General features: G+C 40.0%; 1 protein-coding gene across 1 annotated transcript; it reads right to left on the bottom strand.

The window, feature by feature from the left end:
- Window positions 1-516: 516 nt before the first annotated feature.
- Window positions 517-17,522, bottom strand: LOC105921052 (NLR family CARD domain-containing protein 3). Its single transcript, XM_036150988.1, has 11 exons — window positions 17,280-17,522; window positions 13,283-13,413; window positions 12,663-12,782; window positions 11,193-11,318; window positions 7,935-8,013; window positions 7,554-7,779; window positions 5,666-7,457; window positions 5,014-5,187; window positions 4,467-4,640; window positions 3,171-3,217; window positions 517-1,306 (listed from the first exon to the last, which is right to left on the bottom strand). Exons 2-11 carry the CDS (start codon window positions 13,369-13,371, stop codon window positions 741-743), a joined length of 3,393 nt encoding a protein of 1,130 aa, XP_036006881.1. The 5' UTR covers window positions 13,372-13,413; window positions 17,280-17,522; the 3' UTR covers window positions 517-740.
- Window positions 17,523-18,253: the final 731 nt, after the last annotated feature.

Genomic DNA, 18,253 nt, shown 5'->3' with positions numbered 1-18,253 from the left:
TAAAGCAAAAGAGAATGAACTTATCAAAAAGAGGAAAAATGTGCAATTACTAATTGGCAATATGATATATTCAGGTACCAGGTGCCACAGTAATTGATGAAGACAAGGTGTCAAATGGGTTGGAAAATGGATGGATGGATGGAAGGTGGCAAACACTTGAGGAAGGGAGGACAAGGCAACACATCCAATTTGGCACATTTCATGATGTATTCAGATGCACCTGTAAGTAGTTTAAATTTATTAAAAAAATGTATATATCTAAAATCATATATATATATATATATATATATATATATATATATATATATATATATATGTCCTGTTTGTCTCTGTGTTGCCCTGCGACAGACTGGCGACCTGTCCAGGGTGTACCCCGCCTCTCGCCCATTGAACGCTGGAGATAGGCACCAGCAACCCCCGCGACCCCATGAGGGATAAAGCGGTTCGGAAAATGGATGGATGGATGGATATATATATATATATATGTGTGTGTGTGTGTGTGTGTGTGATGTGTGTGTGTGTGGGACACCCCTACACTTCACAATGTAGGGGTGTCCCAGGTCACAATCTTGGTCCTGCCCTTTCTTCATTTTTGCCTGTGGTGCATTTCTAGTCTCACACAGTTTATTAGAAGTGCAGCAAAACAACTTCATTTGACATGAACAGAACAATAATAACTAAATAATAAATATTTACACACTGAACAATCTGTTTGTCTGAGAGGAGGAAATTCTTTGCTCTCAAAGAAGACACGCCGAGGAACCAGGCCAGACGGTAAATCCAGGATAAAGGGGTTCCTTGAATGTGGTGTTGAAGGTGTAGAGGTGGATCGGTTTTCCAGATAACACTTTGTAGAAGGACAGGATGCCAGCATCACAGTCTACATACACTGCTACTTTCCTAGCGACAGAGAAGGAGGAACTCATGAAGGACAGTAAAGAGTTGGGGGACGAGGATGTGATGGATGTCTTTCTGTCATCGTGCCAGACAGCGTAGCCATCACGGTTAGAGCATTCCAGACTCCATGACTGATCATTCCAGCCAAATACAGACTTTTCATTGTTTTCTTCCCTTTCAGTTCGTCTGTAACTCACTGATATATAAACAATCCCACTCCACTTAACCTCCCAGTAACAGCGGCCGCTCAGAGCATCTGTACACAGCAGCTGAGGCCAGCGACCTTCAAATCTTTCTGGATGATCAGGGAATGCTTCCTCCTCCTTCACGTGTGTCACCTCCTTGTTGTTGTCAGAGAGTTGAAGTTCTTGGTTTACAGTTTCTGGATCGATCGTGAGTTGACAAGAATCTGATGGAGAGAAAAAAACACAAGTGGCAGGATCAGTAGCGACTTAACAGGGGCGCTAGAGTGCCACCCACATCAAAATGGCAAAAACAGCACAGAGACAGTAAACATATTAAAACGTAATCATCACATTCTGTTGTCTCATAAAATGTTTCTGACTTCTGAGTTTCTGGAAATCCCATTCCATTTTGAATTTATTTTGGTAATTTTTTGTGTAAGTCTAATTACATTGGGATTTTTCTATAATGGTGAGCGGCCCCCGCCAGATGAGTGTGCATTTATGTTTTTAAACTTCTGGGTTCCATATGACCGAAACCGGCCTCTAATTGATTTTTATTGAATAATCTTCTTGGGGTGTCCACATCAAAGGGCGCAAACTATCAGTATTCCTGTTAGTAAGATGATCATCACTTTTTTAATCATGACTTTATCCTTATCTTTTACAGAAATTATACGTCATTGGTGGTTGTTATATTTGTCAGGGGATATTAAAATCATATCACAATTGCAGTTTTCAAAATAGCTATTTATTTCCAAAATCCTGCAGCAACAGAGGGGAAAAGGGGCAACAAATGTAACTTTATTAAATGTCTGCAACACCATTCTGGGACACAGCAGAGATTGTTCCTCCTTCATAGACCTTCTGCTTTCAAGCTATTCCAGTTGTTCACAGAGAAACAAGCCATGAAGAAAAATCAGAGTAATTTGATCAGAGTTGTAAGTAAATACATTTGAAACCCTCACAGCAGGGGGGGGGGGGGGGGGGGGGGCATTGTATAAGGCTTGTTGTCCACAGACAATTGCTCTCATTTGCTGCTGCTACTTTGGAGCAGCACAGGGAAGAACTCTCTTCATCCTCCTTTGCTAAGTGGAGGACCTGACTGGAGTTCAGAGAACTGCAGGCTGGATCAAAGCTAAGTCTGCAATCTATCTTCTGTGAGCGGTCTCCTCTTCTGCAGCCAGGCCAAGCTGAGAGGAAAAGCTGATCTGAAATCGGCCGTTGTAACCGGCTCAAAGACTCACAAGAGCAGCTACGCCAGGGAAGCCGAGTGAAGGCCTGAGAGGCACTGACAGGTTTGGCAGAGAAATAAACAGGGAAAGATAAATCTTTTTTTAAAATGATTTCACGGTGTTAGTATTAACCCAGTTAGCGATTGATCGCTACAGCGATGCCTAGCTTCCTAAAGGAATAATCACATCAACAAAATAAGGTCTCCTAAAGGTTACTGATTTTACTGAGCAAATTGTTCTTTAAAATGTTATGTAATCAAATAATGTTTTGTTTAACTAAGGATTTGCATGTGAATGGGTTGAAACACATATCAAATGTTGTTCTGAATTAGTTAAGCTTTAACCTCATTCCACATTCTTTAAGATTAACTTTGGTTCTTTAACTCAGATCTGCAGTGAACCAGGATTCACTGAATCATTCTGATGATGGTGAATCCTGGAATTATTTTGTCCTTTTTTGTTTCCTTTGTGTGTACATAGTTCCTTAGCTTCTTTTTATCTTAATTTTGCTTAGTAGTTATAGTTAAGTTTCACTAGCCTAGTAGAGAGGATATGTTGATAGAAATATAGTGTTAATTCAGATAAACAGCATTCTATAGTGGTGATCTCTGGATGTTCATTTTATTTCTCTTACTAAATTCTTGAACTTGGTTAGGGTTAGACGTCGTCACTCATTTATTCTATATGTGTGCAGAGTTTGCCGTTAAAAGAACGCCAGTGCTCAAATAATCCCTTTCAGCCACTACTGTGCAAGATGAATCACTTACTGACACCTCAGAATGAGATATGCAACAGTATTAGGATGCTTTACTTTGTGCTTCTTTGTTGTCTGAAATCACATGAAAAACATACTTACATTTCCTCAGACCTGGTGTCATCCACTGGACTCCAGCAGGTTCCAGCCTGAAAGGGGGGGGGGGGGGCATTAATTAGTCTCTTAGACATTACAGAAACATCTAGAGACACAGGTTGTTCTACATTTAAAGACGAAAAGCAAAACGGGACCTTTCTCTTATCATGTGGACATTTCAGTAGTTTGAAATCATCCTTTTCTTTTCATGAATTAACTTTGCCAAAGGAGATATTAGGAGACTGTGGTTCTTCGTCCCAGCTAACAATTTGCTTTTATGTAGAAGAGACCGTCCTGTCCCTGAAATTGTTGTAGCAACATTTAGTGAGGCTTGCTTATTCTCATTCAGTTTCTCCGACTGGTTTATATGGAGATATATGTGAGGACAGAGGCATACACAGCCTGAGACTTTGGGGAGAGGTAGAGGAGAGTTGTAAGCCGGACATTGCTTTGTCAAGTTTTTCAGAGGTGATGGACCAAAGCAGCAACAGGACATCAGCAGGAGTATGTTTGATGGAGATATTTTATTGAAATAGCAACAGGACATGAAGAGAGCAAAGAGATCCAGGGGTGACAACAGACAACCACATGACAAGGGAATAGAAAACATAGACAATATAGCTATGTTGAAACAGAGATCAGGTGGTGTAATGAACAGAACAACAAAGAGGTGCGGATCATGATGCTTCTTTTATTATTGTAGAACAGCGTCCAGTGTCAGAAACCTGCATGATTTTGGTGTCTCCCTGGTTCAAAAACATCTAGATTAAATGAATGGTACATTAATATGCTGATAAATTGCTGTTGTGGAAAATTTTATTGATGTATGTAACTCTGATTATATCTTGTCTAGACACACCTGCATAACTTTCTCGTGTGAAAGAAGCTCTCACAATAACAGAGTGAATTATTGTTTTTTTCTTTAACCAAGGACTCAGTTGTGCTAGATAAGAACTGGATCGTACCAGTGGATGCACTCCTATGAAGGTTACTCCCACTTCCTATGTTAACCCAGAATATATAAAGGTTTAGTGTACCCTTTTCCTCTCACTCTGTTTTCTGACTGTGTTGGGGGACAGAGACCTTCAAATGCTTCATGCCTTTGAATTAAAACTTGCAAAGACAAAGATGCACCTTTCTCTTGATTAAAATGAGTAGTGCCTTGCTTATTTGATAACTATTAATATCCACCAGAGTATAAAGTGAGGTATTGGATGTACCTCTGTACAAACAAATAACAAAAAACTTTTGTTTGTTTTGGTTTTCTGTCAGAAACTATGGTTGTATTAGTTTTCTCCTTACCTGAGAGTATCGAGGTGCCATTGTGGATCTGTCAGTCCAGCTGACAGCTGGTTTACACCTGAGTCTCCTGGATTATTGTACCTCAGATCCAACGTTTTGAGACGGGAGTTGTTGGAGCTCAGGGCTGAAGCCAGAGAGGAACAGCCGTCTTCTGTGATCAAACAGCCTGACAGGCTGCAGACACACACAAGATATATATATATATATATATATATATATATATATATACAGGACCAATGAGTTGTACAAAACGTGATTTGTTGATTGTTAAATTCTATTAAATCCATATCATCATTTTAATATGTATTGATGCATTGAGACTTAAATTGGAATGGGATCAGGGAAAACTGATAGGAGAAAAGGTATGTTTTAAAGTTACTACAGCATGGGAAAAAAAGCTGTGGCCTCTTAACAACTTAAATACACTATCTGAATGTTTAAAATAATATAGTGTTGTTTAGTATTACATATAAAAGTCTGCTGTGAAACAAAGATGTTTAAATAATATGAGACCTGTAACAGCCAGAGGTCAAGAAGAAATCCTTACTAAAGACCGGTGAGTTTGCAGCCTGGATGCTTCAGTCCAATAGATAAAAGCTTCACTCCTGAATCCTTTAGGTCGTTGTTACTTAAGTCCAACTCTCTGAGACTTGAAGACTGGGAGCTGAGAAGTTTGGATAAAGCTTCACAGCATCCCACTGACAGATTACAGCCACTCAACCTGAAAATAAAAAAAATAAAAATTAAATTTCTGACAAAGTTGACAAAACAATTTAGCCCTCAGCTGAACCTCTACATATGCAGTAAAATACTTGTGATGCCTTTTATGTTATAGTAGTTTATACAGGACAATATCCTCCTGTAATCCTCCTACTGCAGCAGTGCAATCATCTCCCTTCCTCTCACCTGCTCTCCAGCCTTTACATACTGATAATAAAATACTTGTTCTGCCTGCCAGTGTATGATGTGTACAAGACCATTGCAGACCCAAATTCCTTGTAACTTTCAGCAGTCACTGAACAATCTCTCTCATGCACCAAAGTTAGTTATGGAGTTCCACAGGGCTCATTACTTGCACTGATTCATTTCAGACAGTTATATTATATTTAGTAATTTATCAGAGATTGAATATCCGGCGTTATGCTAGGTGTAGTCATATACAGCAATATTTATTTTACTTGCCACAAAGCTGCACTTACAAAGCTTTATGAGAAGCATTGACTACCGGCAGCATCCTCAGAAGAACCTCCTCAGAAGCAGAGTATTTCTTTAGGTCAAACTCCTTCAGCTCTCCTGATGACAGTAAGATGAAGACCAGAGCTGACCACTGAGCAGGAGACAGTTTATCCGTGGAAAGACTCCCTGAACTCAGAGACTTTTGGATGTCCTCCACCAGAGAATGATCATTTAGTTCATTCAGACAGTGGAAGAGATTGATGCTTTTCTCTGTAGACGGATTCTCTTTGATCTTATTTCTGATATAATCAGCTGTTTCATGGCTGGTTAGTGATCTACTTCCTGTCTGTTTCAGGAGGCCTTTTAAAAGACTCTGATTGGTCTGCAGGGACAGACCCTGGAGAAAGCGGAGGAACAAGTCTAGATGTCCATTTGGACTCTGTAAGGCCTTGTCAATTGCACTCTGGTGAAGATATTCTAGATGCAGTTTGTTAAATAATTTAAACCAAAACAAGGAACTGTGATTTTCATCAATCAGGTTGACACCAGAGTTGACGTAGGTCAGATGAACATGAAGAGCAGCCAGAAACTCTTGAACACTCAGATGGACAAAGCAAAAAACCCTGTCCTGGTACAGCCCTCTCTCCTCTTTAAATATCTGTGTGAACAGTCCTGAAGTCACTGCTGCTGCTCTGATATCGATGCCACACTCTATCAGGTCTGAATCATAGAAGATCAGGTTTCCTTTCTGCAGCTGATCAAAAGCCAGTTTTCCCAGAGACTTTATTATTTTCTTGTTTTCTGGATTCCAGTGGGGATCAGTCTCAGCTCCTCCATCAAACTTGACTTTCTTGACCTTTGTCTGAACCACCAAAAAGTGGATGTACATCTCAGTCAGGGTTCTGGGCATCTCTCCTCCCTCTCTGTTCTCCAACATGTTCTCCAGAACCGTAGCAGTGATCCAGCAGAACACTGGGATGTGGCACATGATGTGGAGGCTCCTTGATGTCTTAATGTGGGAGACAATCCTGCTGGCCTGCTCCTCATCTCTGAACCTCCTCCTAAAGTACTCCTCCTTCTGTGGGTCAGTGAACCCTCTGACCTCTGTTACCATGCCAACACACTCAGGAGGGATCTGATTGGCTGCTGCAGGTCTGGTAGTTATCCAGATGCAAGCAGAGGGAAGTAGTTTCCCCCTGATGAGGTTTGTCAGCAGAACATCCACTGAGGTGGACTCTGTAATATCTGTCAGGATCTCCTGGTTCTTAAAGTCCAGAGGAAGTCGGCACTCATCCAGACCATCAAAGATGAAGACAACCTGGAATTGTTCAAAGCAGGAAATTTCTTTGGTTTCGGTAAAGAAGTGATGAACAAGTTCCACCAAGCTGAACTTTTTGTCCTTCAGCACATTCAGCTCTCTGAAAGTGAACGGAAACATGAACTGGATGTTCTGGTTGGTTTTGTCTTCAGCCCAGTCCAGAGTGAACTTCTGTGTTAAAACTGTTTTCCCAATGCCAGCCACTCCCTTTGTCATCACCATTCTGACTGGTGCATCTCTTCCAGGCGGGCTTTTAAAGATATCTTGACGTTTGATTGTTTTTTCTGATTTCTGTGATTTCCTGGATGCTGTTTCAATCTGTCTGACCTCATGTTCTTCATTGATCTCTCCACCTCCTCCCTCTGTGATGTAGAGCTCTGTGTAGATCTGGTTCAGAAGCACTGGGTTTCCTGCTTTAGCGATCCCTTCAAACACACACTGGAACTTCTTCTTCAGAGAAGATTTAAGTTTGCCTTGAATGATTGTGCCAGAAAGTTCTAAAATATAAATCAAATCAGATACCAAAATTATGGGTCTCACATTTTCATAAAGTTGTCATTTACTATTGGCTTTCTTAACAGAAATCCTCATACTTCTCTGCAGGTTGTCAGCCAGCTCCCCGTGCTTCATCTTCCTCATAAAGTGCAGAGTGATGTTAAATAATGCCTCTCTGCTTTTCCGCTGTTCTTCATCATCATGGTTCTGCATGACCTCATCCTCCCTTCGATCTTCAAAGCATTCTGAGCAACCTGAGCTCAGAACCGTTCTGATCTTCTTCAGCTCTTGCTTTACAAAGGTAAAAATACTGTCCTCCACTTGCTGTAACAGAATATCATGAGAAAGATGCATAAGACTAGAATCACTGAGGAAAACATTGGATCTAAATTGGAAAGAATGAAAACCTTAGAATTGCTCTACAGAATGCATATTAAAGTAACCAGAACTGATATAAAACTAGTTGCACATTTACAGACCATAAATATGGAGTCCAGCTGTGTCTCATTGTAATGGGCAGACTGACCACTGGGGGCATCAGAACTCTGCTGGTCCAAACTGTAGAAGAATCATGAAGAATTTGGTCAGAGTTTACCTTAACGTTAAGTAAAATAAATACATTTTTCATGCTTTGTTATAGATATTGTTATTTTTAAATTCTATAAATGCAAGTGTAATTAAACAAGAAGATTAACGGTATGAAATAAAGTATTAGAAGCAGCTCACTGGTGGATTTATTTTTTTTTTTTTAGAATAGCCTAGTGGGCACCACATGTGGTCCTCGGGGGCTCCTTGGTGCCTGCTGGCACCATATTGGTGACCCCTGGTCTAAAATATACAGACTGAAGTAAAAGTCTACAGAGAGATATAAAACAAAACTGTCTCCATATATCAACAGATTAATTAAGAGATAAAGACCAAGCTCTGTTCTCACTACCCCAAGCACTGAAGATCATGCTTATGCCGGGTTCACATGGCAAGATAATTTGCCAATATCTTCCCCTTCCGACACGCCCCAATTATTGAGGTGGCTGTTAAAATAATTTTATGAGATGTTCCAGCCGTGTGACATGACCGAAGAGTGATCTAGTCTCTGTTGGGATATTCAACATGTTGGATTGTCTTGGCAACATGGGCGCAGAGGTTAGGGAGTTTGTCCTGCAACTGGTGGGTTGCTCATGAGATTTTGCAGAACATGAGCATCTTATCCCCAGCTACCCTCCTCAACCCTAAATTCAAAGTCATAGGTTTTTTCAGCCAGACTAACGCCACCCAAGCAATAGGGCTTTTCTCAAATGACGTCAAATTGCTAAATTTAGAACAGGCCAGCATGCACCATGGCCATATTAGGTTCGGACAAATGTTAAAGCTTGAATAGTTTACTTATATGACTCAAATGGTGAAGCGAGATCTATCCTGAATATCTGTCCCGGAAGAAATGTAGAGAAATGTCAGTGTTGTAAACAAGTTTGTATGTGTTGCATAGTCTGTTTATTATAAGTGGCCTTACGCTTGTTCTTCTCTAAAGTTGCTTGCAACCTTCTTGAGTCTTTGGCTGCATTTTTTTGGGCTTGTTTTTGAGCGTGAAGTTCCTTTTTTGGGCTTGGCTTTTTTTCTGACAGAACCCGTTTTTTAGCCTATTGTGCCGTGCAACAAAAGCTTTTTAGCTGGGCTATTATCAACCCTCCATCCTTCCCAACAACTACTTTACAAGCAGGAAAATCCCGTAGTGTATAAATACCACCTAAATACATACATTTGTGATTATTAGAAGCAGCCTCTGTATTGCACTGTGGTGGTTTGCTTGTTGGGCTTCTTTTGGACTTGTTTTCATGGAGCAGGTCACTTGTTTATCTCAGAAGTCTGTGGGTGTGTGTGTGGAGGGTGTGTGTGAAGAGACCTGAGTGTCTGATTACAATGGAATGATTGACTTTGTAACTTAAGAAAAGGAACTGTTTTTAAGTTTGTTTTCTACAATAAGCCCTATAGTAATTGAAAGCATAGTCCTGTAAATGTACCATGTATTTAAAAGTAACAATTAGGGATTGCTGGTAGTGCAGTGGTAGTGCATGTAGCCCACGTACAGAGGCCTCAGTCGTTGGCTTGGCTGACCCAGGTTAATTCTCTCTGTCACTCTCACTCTCTCTCAATAAAATAAATTGTTTATATATTTAAACAATCAGTGGTTGTAACATGCCACTCCTAAAGTTCATTATTACTGCATTATTATCAAATTAACCGGACATAGTTGTTAAATATGCATTTAAAAATGTAAAGATAATAAGTAGTCCACAGTCTTATAATGTAAAATGTACTTGTGAGTTGGTAAACTGGTTTACATTTTTACTGTATTTTTTTTTTTATGGAAAACATCTGGCAAACACAGCAGCCAAAGTTTTTCGTTAAAAACAATAAAATTTTTTTACTGTGCAGAAAATCTTTGATTGTTGAAACCGTGTTTGCTCCTTATTCTCCCATTTGCAAGGTCCTCCAGTAGTGCAAACTGCACAGCATTACTCATGAGTGTATTTGACTGTTTACAGCAATTAAATTGATTCGAGTGAAATTGGATGCCAACTTTTTTTTACAGATCCAACTTTTGTGCGACTTAACATTACAAGCAATTTTCTTCAATAATTTTTTTTTGTTTTTGTTTGAAAGAATAGTTGCATTTGGTATGCTAGTAAGATTGATGCATCCTCATGTTACTTGAAATAAATACATTACATACATTACACACATTAAAAGTTGTTTTTGCCAGATTGGGTCTGGTTCGGCTAGAGATTTCATCATGTTAACAGGGATTTCTTCCTTTCTGTTACATCCCTACAAAGAATGACGGATTGCTGTAAAGTCAGTCACTTGGTACAATAGGCCGGGCTTCCTTAGTTGGACAGCATTTTATCAACTGGCATTTTAAACTCAATTCCAGTGCATTGAATTATATCTAGTGAAAGAGATTGTTATGCCATTATGACATGACAAACTGCAACTCCCAGCAGGCAACACAGTCGGGACTACAACTTCCCTGCCGCCTACAGCTCCAGTTACACCGGAGGTGGTGACTGCCCACAGATCAAATTACACCCCAAGAGTAAAACTGCAGTGGAGCCAAGAGCTCGTTCTTTTGTGCAGCCCACTGTGTTGAGAAGATGTTCAGCTGAACTTCTGTGTGTTGTTTATAGGTGGTGGGCCTTTGATAGAATTCTTGGCAGGACCAAGTTTGCTGCATCACCTTTTCCTCTGTGTTGTGTACTAGAGAGGTCTAGACTCTAATTTAACGTTAATTCATCTTTAATTCAACTGGGCAATCCCCATCTCCCAGTTAACCAACAAGATTTGTTTGTTTTGTTTTAGCCAAACAAAACCGTTGGACCAACCAAGGAGTTAATTCTTTGCACTATGATCAAACTGGAGTGCATGTAGTTTAATTTGACTCTACATCTTTGACTAAATTAGATTAAATTTGTTGATAAATTTGTAAATTAGATTAATTTTTTTATTTATTTATATATAAACTGAACTGAATGAATAATGTAAATATAACTTGAGATGTTATAATTTCAAAATATAACAAACTATTTAATGAGGCTCAAAACCAAACTCAAATCATTATGTAGACAGTACTAACGCCTGGTCCACCATCTTGCCACAAAGGGCAATATAGAGTCATCAAACACTTATTGGAATAAAAAGCTTTCACACTCACTCAGTTTACACAGTTACAGATGGCTCACCTCTCTGGTGGAGAACGATTTTCAGAGTTCAAGTTGATGTAAAAGTTCTTTGACTTGTTGCTCCTGAAGGACACAGCGTCTGGTTCACATCTGTGTTCAGCTTCAGATTCAGTTTTCTGATCCACACTGACAAAAACAGTATTAAAACAGTAAAATGTAATTTCTTTAAAAAATACATATTTTAAAAGGAATAATAAAAATAATTATCTACATACAGAATAATCCAAATTACTGTCATCAGAATAATAAACTACAACAGTTCTTTAAAAAAACACTTCATTCAGTAGAATTTACTTATGATTTTTAAAATACAAAGAATAATTAATTATTTTTAACACAAACAAATGTGGGCCGATACCAGGTCCTGCTTGACAATAAAATCAGCACTTCCACAAAGCTCATCAGCAGAAGATGCATGAAGTGCGGATGTTGTGGAAAACATGGTGGACCAACAGTAGATAGCCATAACATGACTGACTGGAAACTTCACACTGGATGTCAAGCAACTTGGATTATGTGTCTGTCTCATCTTGCCCTAGAATCTTAGACATTGGTTCCCAAATTAAATTTTGATCTAAAAAAAGGATTTTGGACCACTAAACAACAGTCCAGTTACTTTTCTCCTAAACTGATGCTTCTCACATTGTCTTTCACTCAGAAAAGGATTCTTCTTTGCATAATCACTCCTGACGCATTCAGTCCAGCCTCTGTGAACTCCAAACTCCCCCAAGTTCTTGGATGGGTCTTGGTGGACAATCCTCTGAACTCTGTGGTTATCCCTGGTGTACCTTATCCTGATGTCTTCTGGACATCTGTCCAGTCAGCACTCTTCCCCATGATTGTCTTGCTCCCTGACCGAGACTGAGATACTATATAGAGGCCGAGGAAACCTTTGCAGTAGTTTTAACGTAATTAGCTGATTAAGAAGTGACATTATGAGTTTTCAATATTTTACTTTGTGACAATAGTCTAATTTTGTGAGAGACAAAATTTTGGGTTTTTGTTATCTGTAAGCCAGAATCAGCAGAATTACAAGATGCACAGCTTTAAATATTGAACTGTAGGAGTATTCATCTACAATGAGTTTCAATTTCTGAAATGAGTGACACATTTTCTTTAACTTTGTCACAGTATTCTAGTATTTGACATATACAGAGTGTATACAGATTGTATGCAGATCAACTTTGGGTTAAGTGCATCTACAAATCTGGACTCAAACTTATACCTTCACTACTACTCTTCTCACTAACTTTCCCACTTCAAGAATGCAACTTATAACCTTCAAAAATGCTGTTAAAATAAACAGTGTCATAAGAGAGGTAACAGTGCTGAAATTGTTTTGGGTGAGTTAAGGATGCATCAGTCTGGTCTGACTCAGATCTGGGTCACCAAAAGAAGTTGGATCAGAACACTTTTGCTGTGATGGGGATAACTCAGGTTATATGGTTTGAAGAGGGAGAGACAGCTTACCTGTCTGAGAAAGACTGATTTCCTGATTTGAAGTTGATATAAAAGTTCTTTGACTTGTTGCTTCTGAAGGACAGAGTCTTTGGTTCGTGTTCATGTTCAGATTCATCTTGCTGCTGCATCCTGACAAAAAGAATATTAAAACAATAAAATGCAGTTCAGGTTCGGGCTCAGCTTTTACTGTCTGGTTGATTCTGTGAGAAAATAAATAAGGGTTAAAACTAAATAACTGTTCATAAAGTTTAGTTCCTATTAAAACTTTAAAAATATGACATTCCAAAAAAATATAATCATATAGAAATGATCTTTTAATGATTGTAGAAAGGAAATCTCAATGCAATTCCGTATAATAATAATAAAAATAAAGAAAACAATGTTAATGATGAAAATCTTCACATAAATCTAATATTCAATGAAACAGCATCCTCTTCTTTTTCCTTCTGCTTTCATCTCAACCTATTTCTACCAAGTACTCTCTTAAATAATCTGATCTGAGGTTTAATTGACATTTCTAATTGACTAAAAAAACTGTTGTTGCTAAGTAATAGAACTGGTCCTGAAACACACAACTTGACTAATAATTATGCACACAGTGTAAAGACAGTGATAGCTGACAGTCTGACCTCTGAATGTAGTCCTGGCTGTCCACTTCCCCACACAGAGGGGTTTCAGAGGGAGGGGCACCCTCATCCGTGTCCTCACACTGATCCATGTTGCTGAATTCACAACCACATCAGCCCACAAATAATTTCACCTGCAGAGGGAACACAAAGCACTGATCTGCAAATAAACTGTTTATCATGTGCAATCCACATCAGGAATAAAATCAGACTGTAAGTTTAAAGCCACTGAAATGGGAGACTTTTACATGCCCCCAAGGGACTGCTCATATCAGCAGGGGGTGTGAAAATTGCAATGTACCAAGCCCCCTCAAATTTATCTTTCTATTTATCCTTGGACAGTGAAAGCCTCCACATTGGAGAGATCAGTAAGCCTGAGCGCAGTCCAAAGTTGCAGCTAAATACAACCTGCTGTTACACATCAGAACCTAACCAGCCGACTGCCTTGGAAACAGGCTGCTTGTAACCTTTTTCTCAGCTTTTGTGGGAGAAATGCTAATCTGAAGCCGCCTTCAAACTGTAAAGCCTCCAGAGAACGAACACAGCCACGCTGGGTAGGCCACGTTGCAACCCCCCACCAAAACCACCATAGGCTGAGTGCAGGGCCTCACAAGAAGTAGCTACACCAGGGATGCTGTGCGGAGGTCCCCGTGTTCCCAGCACGAGTGCAGACCGTTGGAGTCCGGTTCACAAACAAGGACTTTTCTTTCCCCCCTGAGCCAGCCGGTTCCTCGCCCCTGGCCAAAGAACCAGTTTCACTCTGGAGTAATTCACTGCAACCGGATGCCCCGTCGCCACAACCAGAATAAGACAGCGGTTTGACAGAGAAATTATAGGGAGAGTTGTAGGGGATTAACAACTTAAAGTGGTTTACTTAGTGTGTTTTCTCTGTGTTTTAAAGCTTGACCAAGCTAAGAGACATAGCTTCTGTTAGTGTTCTAGAAACAAAGCCATAAAAAAATACAAATTTCTGGATAAAATAAAGGTAATACTGCTGAGGTGATGGCTTTAATAACCAAAGGATGACAAATGCAACATAAGTTATATTTATCCTTTAATTCACTGATGTCCATATTGAACATTCAGGAGACCAAGTGGCAAGGTTGCAAAGTTAGAAGCTCAGGATCAGTGTTCAAGCTGCTCTACCATTGTGTGGATAGGAAGAGAAACGGTATAAGAGTTGTATGGAAGGAGGAGTTTGTACTATCAGATAAGGTGATGAGTCTGAAGTGAGAGACTGAAGGTATGTTAATGTTGTTAGTGATATGCCTTCCAGGTATAACACTTTGGTGCAGATTTCAAGCTGGAGCAGGAAACAGGTGATGAGAAAGTGATGGGTTGGCATTGGCTCCATCTGAATACCCTTAATAATAGCTTATTGGTCCTGCTCCTATCTCCTGTTCCTTAACCTTTCATGGGGTCAACAGAAAGAACTCTATTGTGGAGAGGAAAGGAGCTTCGGACTGCTGGGCTGATTTCCGACAGCCTTTAACTGCGTCATTAAGTGGCAAAAGCAGTACTGCTCCACTTGTAAAAGTCAAATCTGATGAGCTCTTTTTGGCATTAAGACAACAATTCTTATTGCCACATTGCCAGACAGGACACTGCAACAACAACAAAAAAAAGATAGATATTTTTTTGAATAATGATAATGCATTTAGCCACCGGGCTGGACTAAATTGTTCGGCTGGCCGGAACCGGCCCGTGGGCCGTATGTTTGACTCCCCCCGCTATAAGGGTATTCGGATGGACCCTTGGTATCCAACACAGAGAGATGGTGTGTGACGTCATACCATAGTCCATCTAAAATGGTACCTTCAGTTCTTCTGAAAATTATTTTTTGGTTATATCTAAAATATCTTCTTTTCCTGCTCTCAGCAAAGGCGGACGCTTTTCTGAACCTCTCCTCCGTGGACCTCTCCTGCTTGTCTCTATGTCTGCATGTTGTGTAACTCTCTCAGAGCCTTTTTCTGCGAAATCATCCAGAAAAAAAACTACGGATTTGATCAGCTGGTTGCTCAACGCAATTGATAAAATATTCTCAACGAGAAGACCAGGTGCGGGGGAGCTGAGCTGTCCAGCAGGGACACATGTTGCCGGATACATCATGGATTCCCAGGGATTGTGGAAGATGGTGTGTCTGTCTATTTTGTCCATCGAGGACGTGGAAGATGCGTACATAATTGGATTTATGATAACAGGATTTCTGCTTATTATCTGATATATCAAGAAATACAGAAGATCTTGGTAGCAGTTTTGGCCATGGTAAGGTTGCCAGGAGTTTGTGAGTCACCCAGACTCAGATCATTAGTGAACAGCATGGCATGCTGGATGCCATAGTTGCACAGTATTGCATGCTGGCTGGGGCTGAACTGAATGGCAGAATGGTAAGACCTGGGAAAAGTCAGCAGAAAGTCCAACAAATTCGGCTGTTTGGGGCTTGCCATGAAGACGGACCAGCAAAGTCTTGAAGGCTGACACAAATTTCACAGTCAGCCTGACACAAAACAATCTCCTTGTTATTGAATCTGGTTCCCTGATAGCTAGCTGAATACAAATTATCCTGGATGTTTTGCATACAAGACACTCTCACCCCAGCCAGACCCACTCATGACACTTGTGAACTCGAACAGTTACCTTCTTGACTGCTGATAATACACCATCTAAGACTAAGGCTGGAGGGGGCAGCTGGAGAGTCATGGGCCCATACTGACACGCACTCATACATGAACAAGGTGATAAATACACCCCCTATGACTCACCGCATTCGCTGTGCCTGATTTTTTCCCCCCTGGGGCTGGAACCTAGGTTGGATGCGTGCTAACGCATCCAACCCCCACTCCAACCGAAAACCCTCCCACCAGAAATATGTCTGCTTATGATGTTGTCTGTGTGTTTGCTTTTTTTTTGTCCTGAGGTTCTTTTTCTTGAATTGATGTGGTAGGAAAGTCAAACCATAACTGACCTCCAACACTTATTGAATAAGGAAATGGTGAAGTGGTCAGGTTCCAGCACTTTATTTGAGAAACAGAGCGGAGATTAAATAGATGGAAGTAATCACACCCAAGGGTCCGGTCACAGCCCGTCTGCCCTGTTTCTGTCTCCCCTCTGCTTTCGCCTCTCACTAATACCTGACAGCGGCCTTGCCATGAGACAAAACAAAGACAGTCACTATCCCGCACAGCAAATATGCCAACACTGACCTTGGCAATCAGCGGACCGTGGAGCTGATATGCAGCTCTCGTGTCTCCAGTACTCCCATGTCCGAGAAGCGTCAGGTCATAGTGACTTTAGGATAATAATCCAATAACAATTGATCAAATTGTCAGAGAGACAGTGCAAGTAATGCACTCTTTTTTTCTCCTCAACCATCCTAATGTATTCCTTTCTCCACTCTGCAAGAAAGAGGCGCCTAGCAAAGCTGTGGCTGCAGTCTCCCGTCTATCCATGAATGTTTTTCTGTTAATGGGCTGTACTGGAACAAGATTTCCCCCACGGGGGACAAATAAAGAAATTAATTTCAGTTCAATTCAAAATAATGATAATTCGCTTATTGCTCATTTAAATACACCATCCAGGCCAAAATAAGGCTGCTTTTTTCAAGATGTCTTATTTTCACAAGAAAGGAAATGTTATTTCTTGATCACGAGAAAATTAGCCCATTATTATGAGATACTGGCTTTTGTTTGCTTGTAATAAGATAATTTTCGAAGCACAAGGGACAGTTGCTGTTGTGCTGTTGACTTTCATAAGATTTTCCCATTTTTTAATCAAATCATGTTTGTATTTGGTTGATCAGCTCTACTTCAAATTCTGAAATATTTGTATTGTTCTAAGCTGGACTGGAACAGCATGAAATTTGTAAAGGTTTCTGTGGTCTGTTTGGTAACTTCATTTGTTTATTTTGCTCTATTAATAGATTTCATGTTGAAGTTATTCGTTCATTAGAGGAAGTTACATAAAACATTTTAAGAGTAACAAGAGAGTTATTATTACTTACTTCTTTGCCCGGAGAGCAGGTCCAAGCAGGTTTTTCCTGTTTTGCTAGTGTGGTTTCCCTTCCAGGTTTTATTTTGAGAGCTGCCACGACGTCGATATTCTCTCAGAAACTTTGTTGTGTCAGATAGAACCAAAGCCATTAAACACATTCATCAACGAAAAGTTAAAATATGTATTTATACCTACAAACTCTATAGGTAAACGTCACCCGGCTGTTGTGTCTAAATATAATGATGCTCACAGTTGTTCTAAAACGTAGATAGAAAGTAGATAGAAGTGTAAATTAGCCTTGTTAATGAAGGAAAACAAATCAACTGGTGAGGGCATTTTTTGATTGATCAATAATACAATAATGTTAAAAACTTCTCTTCGAACGACAGACTGGTGAAACTATGTTCTGACATAGTATGAATATTTCCAAATCAGACAAAGCTCCAAATTTCAAAGTTAAGTATGAAACAAAGCAAACTTCCAGTTTGTTTAGTCTTAAGTGTTGAAGAGAAGAAGAAACTACTCACCACTCAGTGTGGGCCCAACAGACAGTGACTCAGGTAAGCCACTTACGGGAATTAGTCAGTAACCTGAGACGGAGGACGGCACAGTGGTAGGAGCTTCAACGAGAATCGTAGAGGAAGTTGTTGAGCAAAATTCCCAACATTTTTTGTACTGATGGTAAGCAAAGATGGTGTTCAAAATTTTTTCCCAAACACAAAACGGTGCATGGTTTATGCAGTTTGATGCGGTGACAAATGTCAAAACTTTTATTTGGAGAACTAATACAATTTCTGACTGATGGCTCAGCACAGGAAAGCCAGTTCCTCAGGAAAAGACTAATCTGTGCACAGGAGAAGGCCTCAGATTTCAGCTTTAAAAAATATGCATTTTTTTCCCCCCAGTGTCCTGTCTAGCAATGTGGCAATAAGAATTGATGTCTTAACGCCAAATAGAGCTCGACAGATTTTGCTTTCACAAGTA

This window comes from Fundulus heteroclitus, chromosome 19, assembly GCF_011125445.2.
Source record: "Fundulus heteroclitus isolate FHET01 chromosome 19, MU-UCD_Fhet_4.1, whole genome shotgun sequence".
Lineage (NCBI taxonomy): Eukaryota > Metazoa > Chordata > Actinopteri > Cyprinodontiformes > Fundulidae > Fundulus > Fundulus heteroclitus.
Note: the sequence above shows the minus strand (reverse complement) of the source record. Positions and strands in the feature narration are given on the sequence as shown.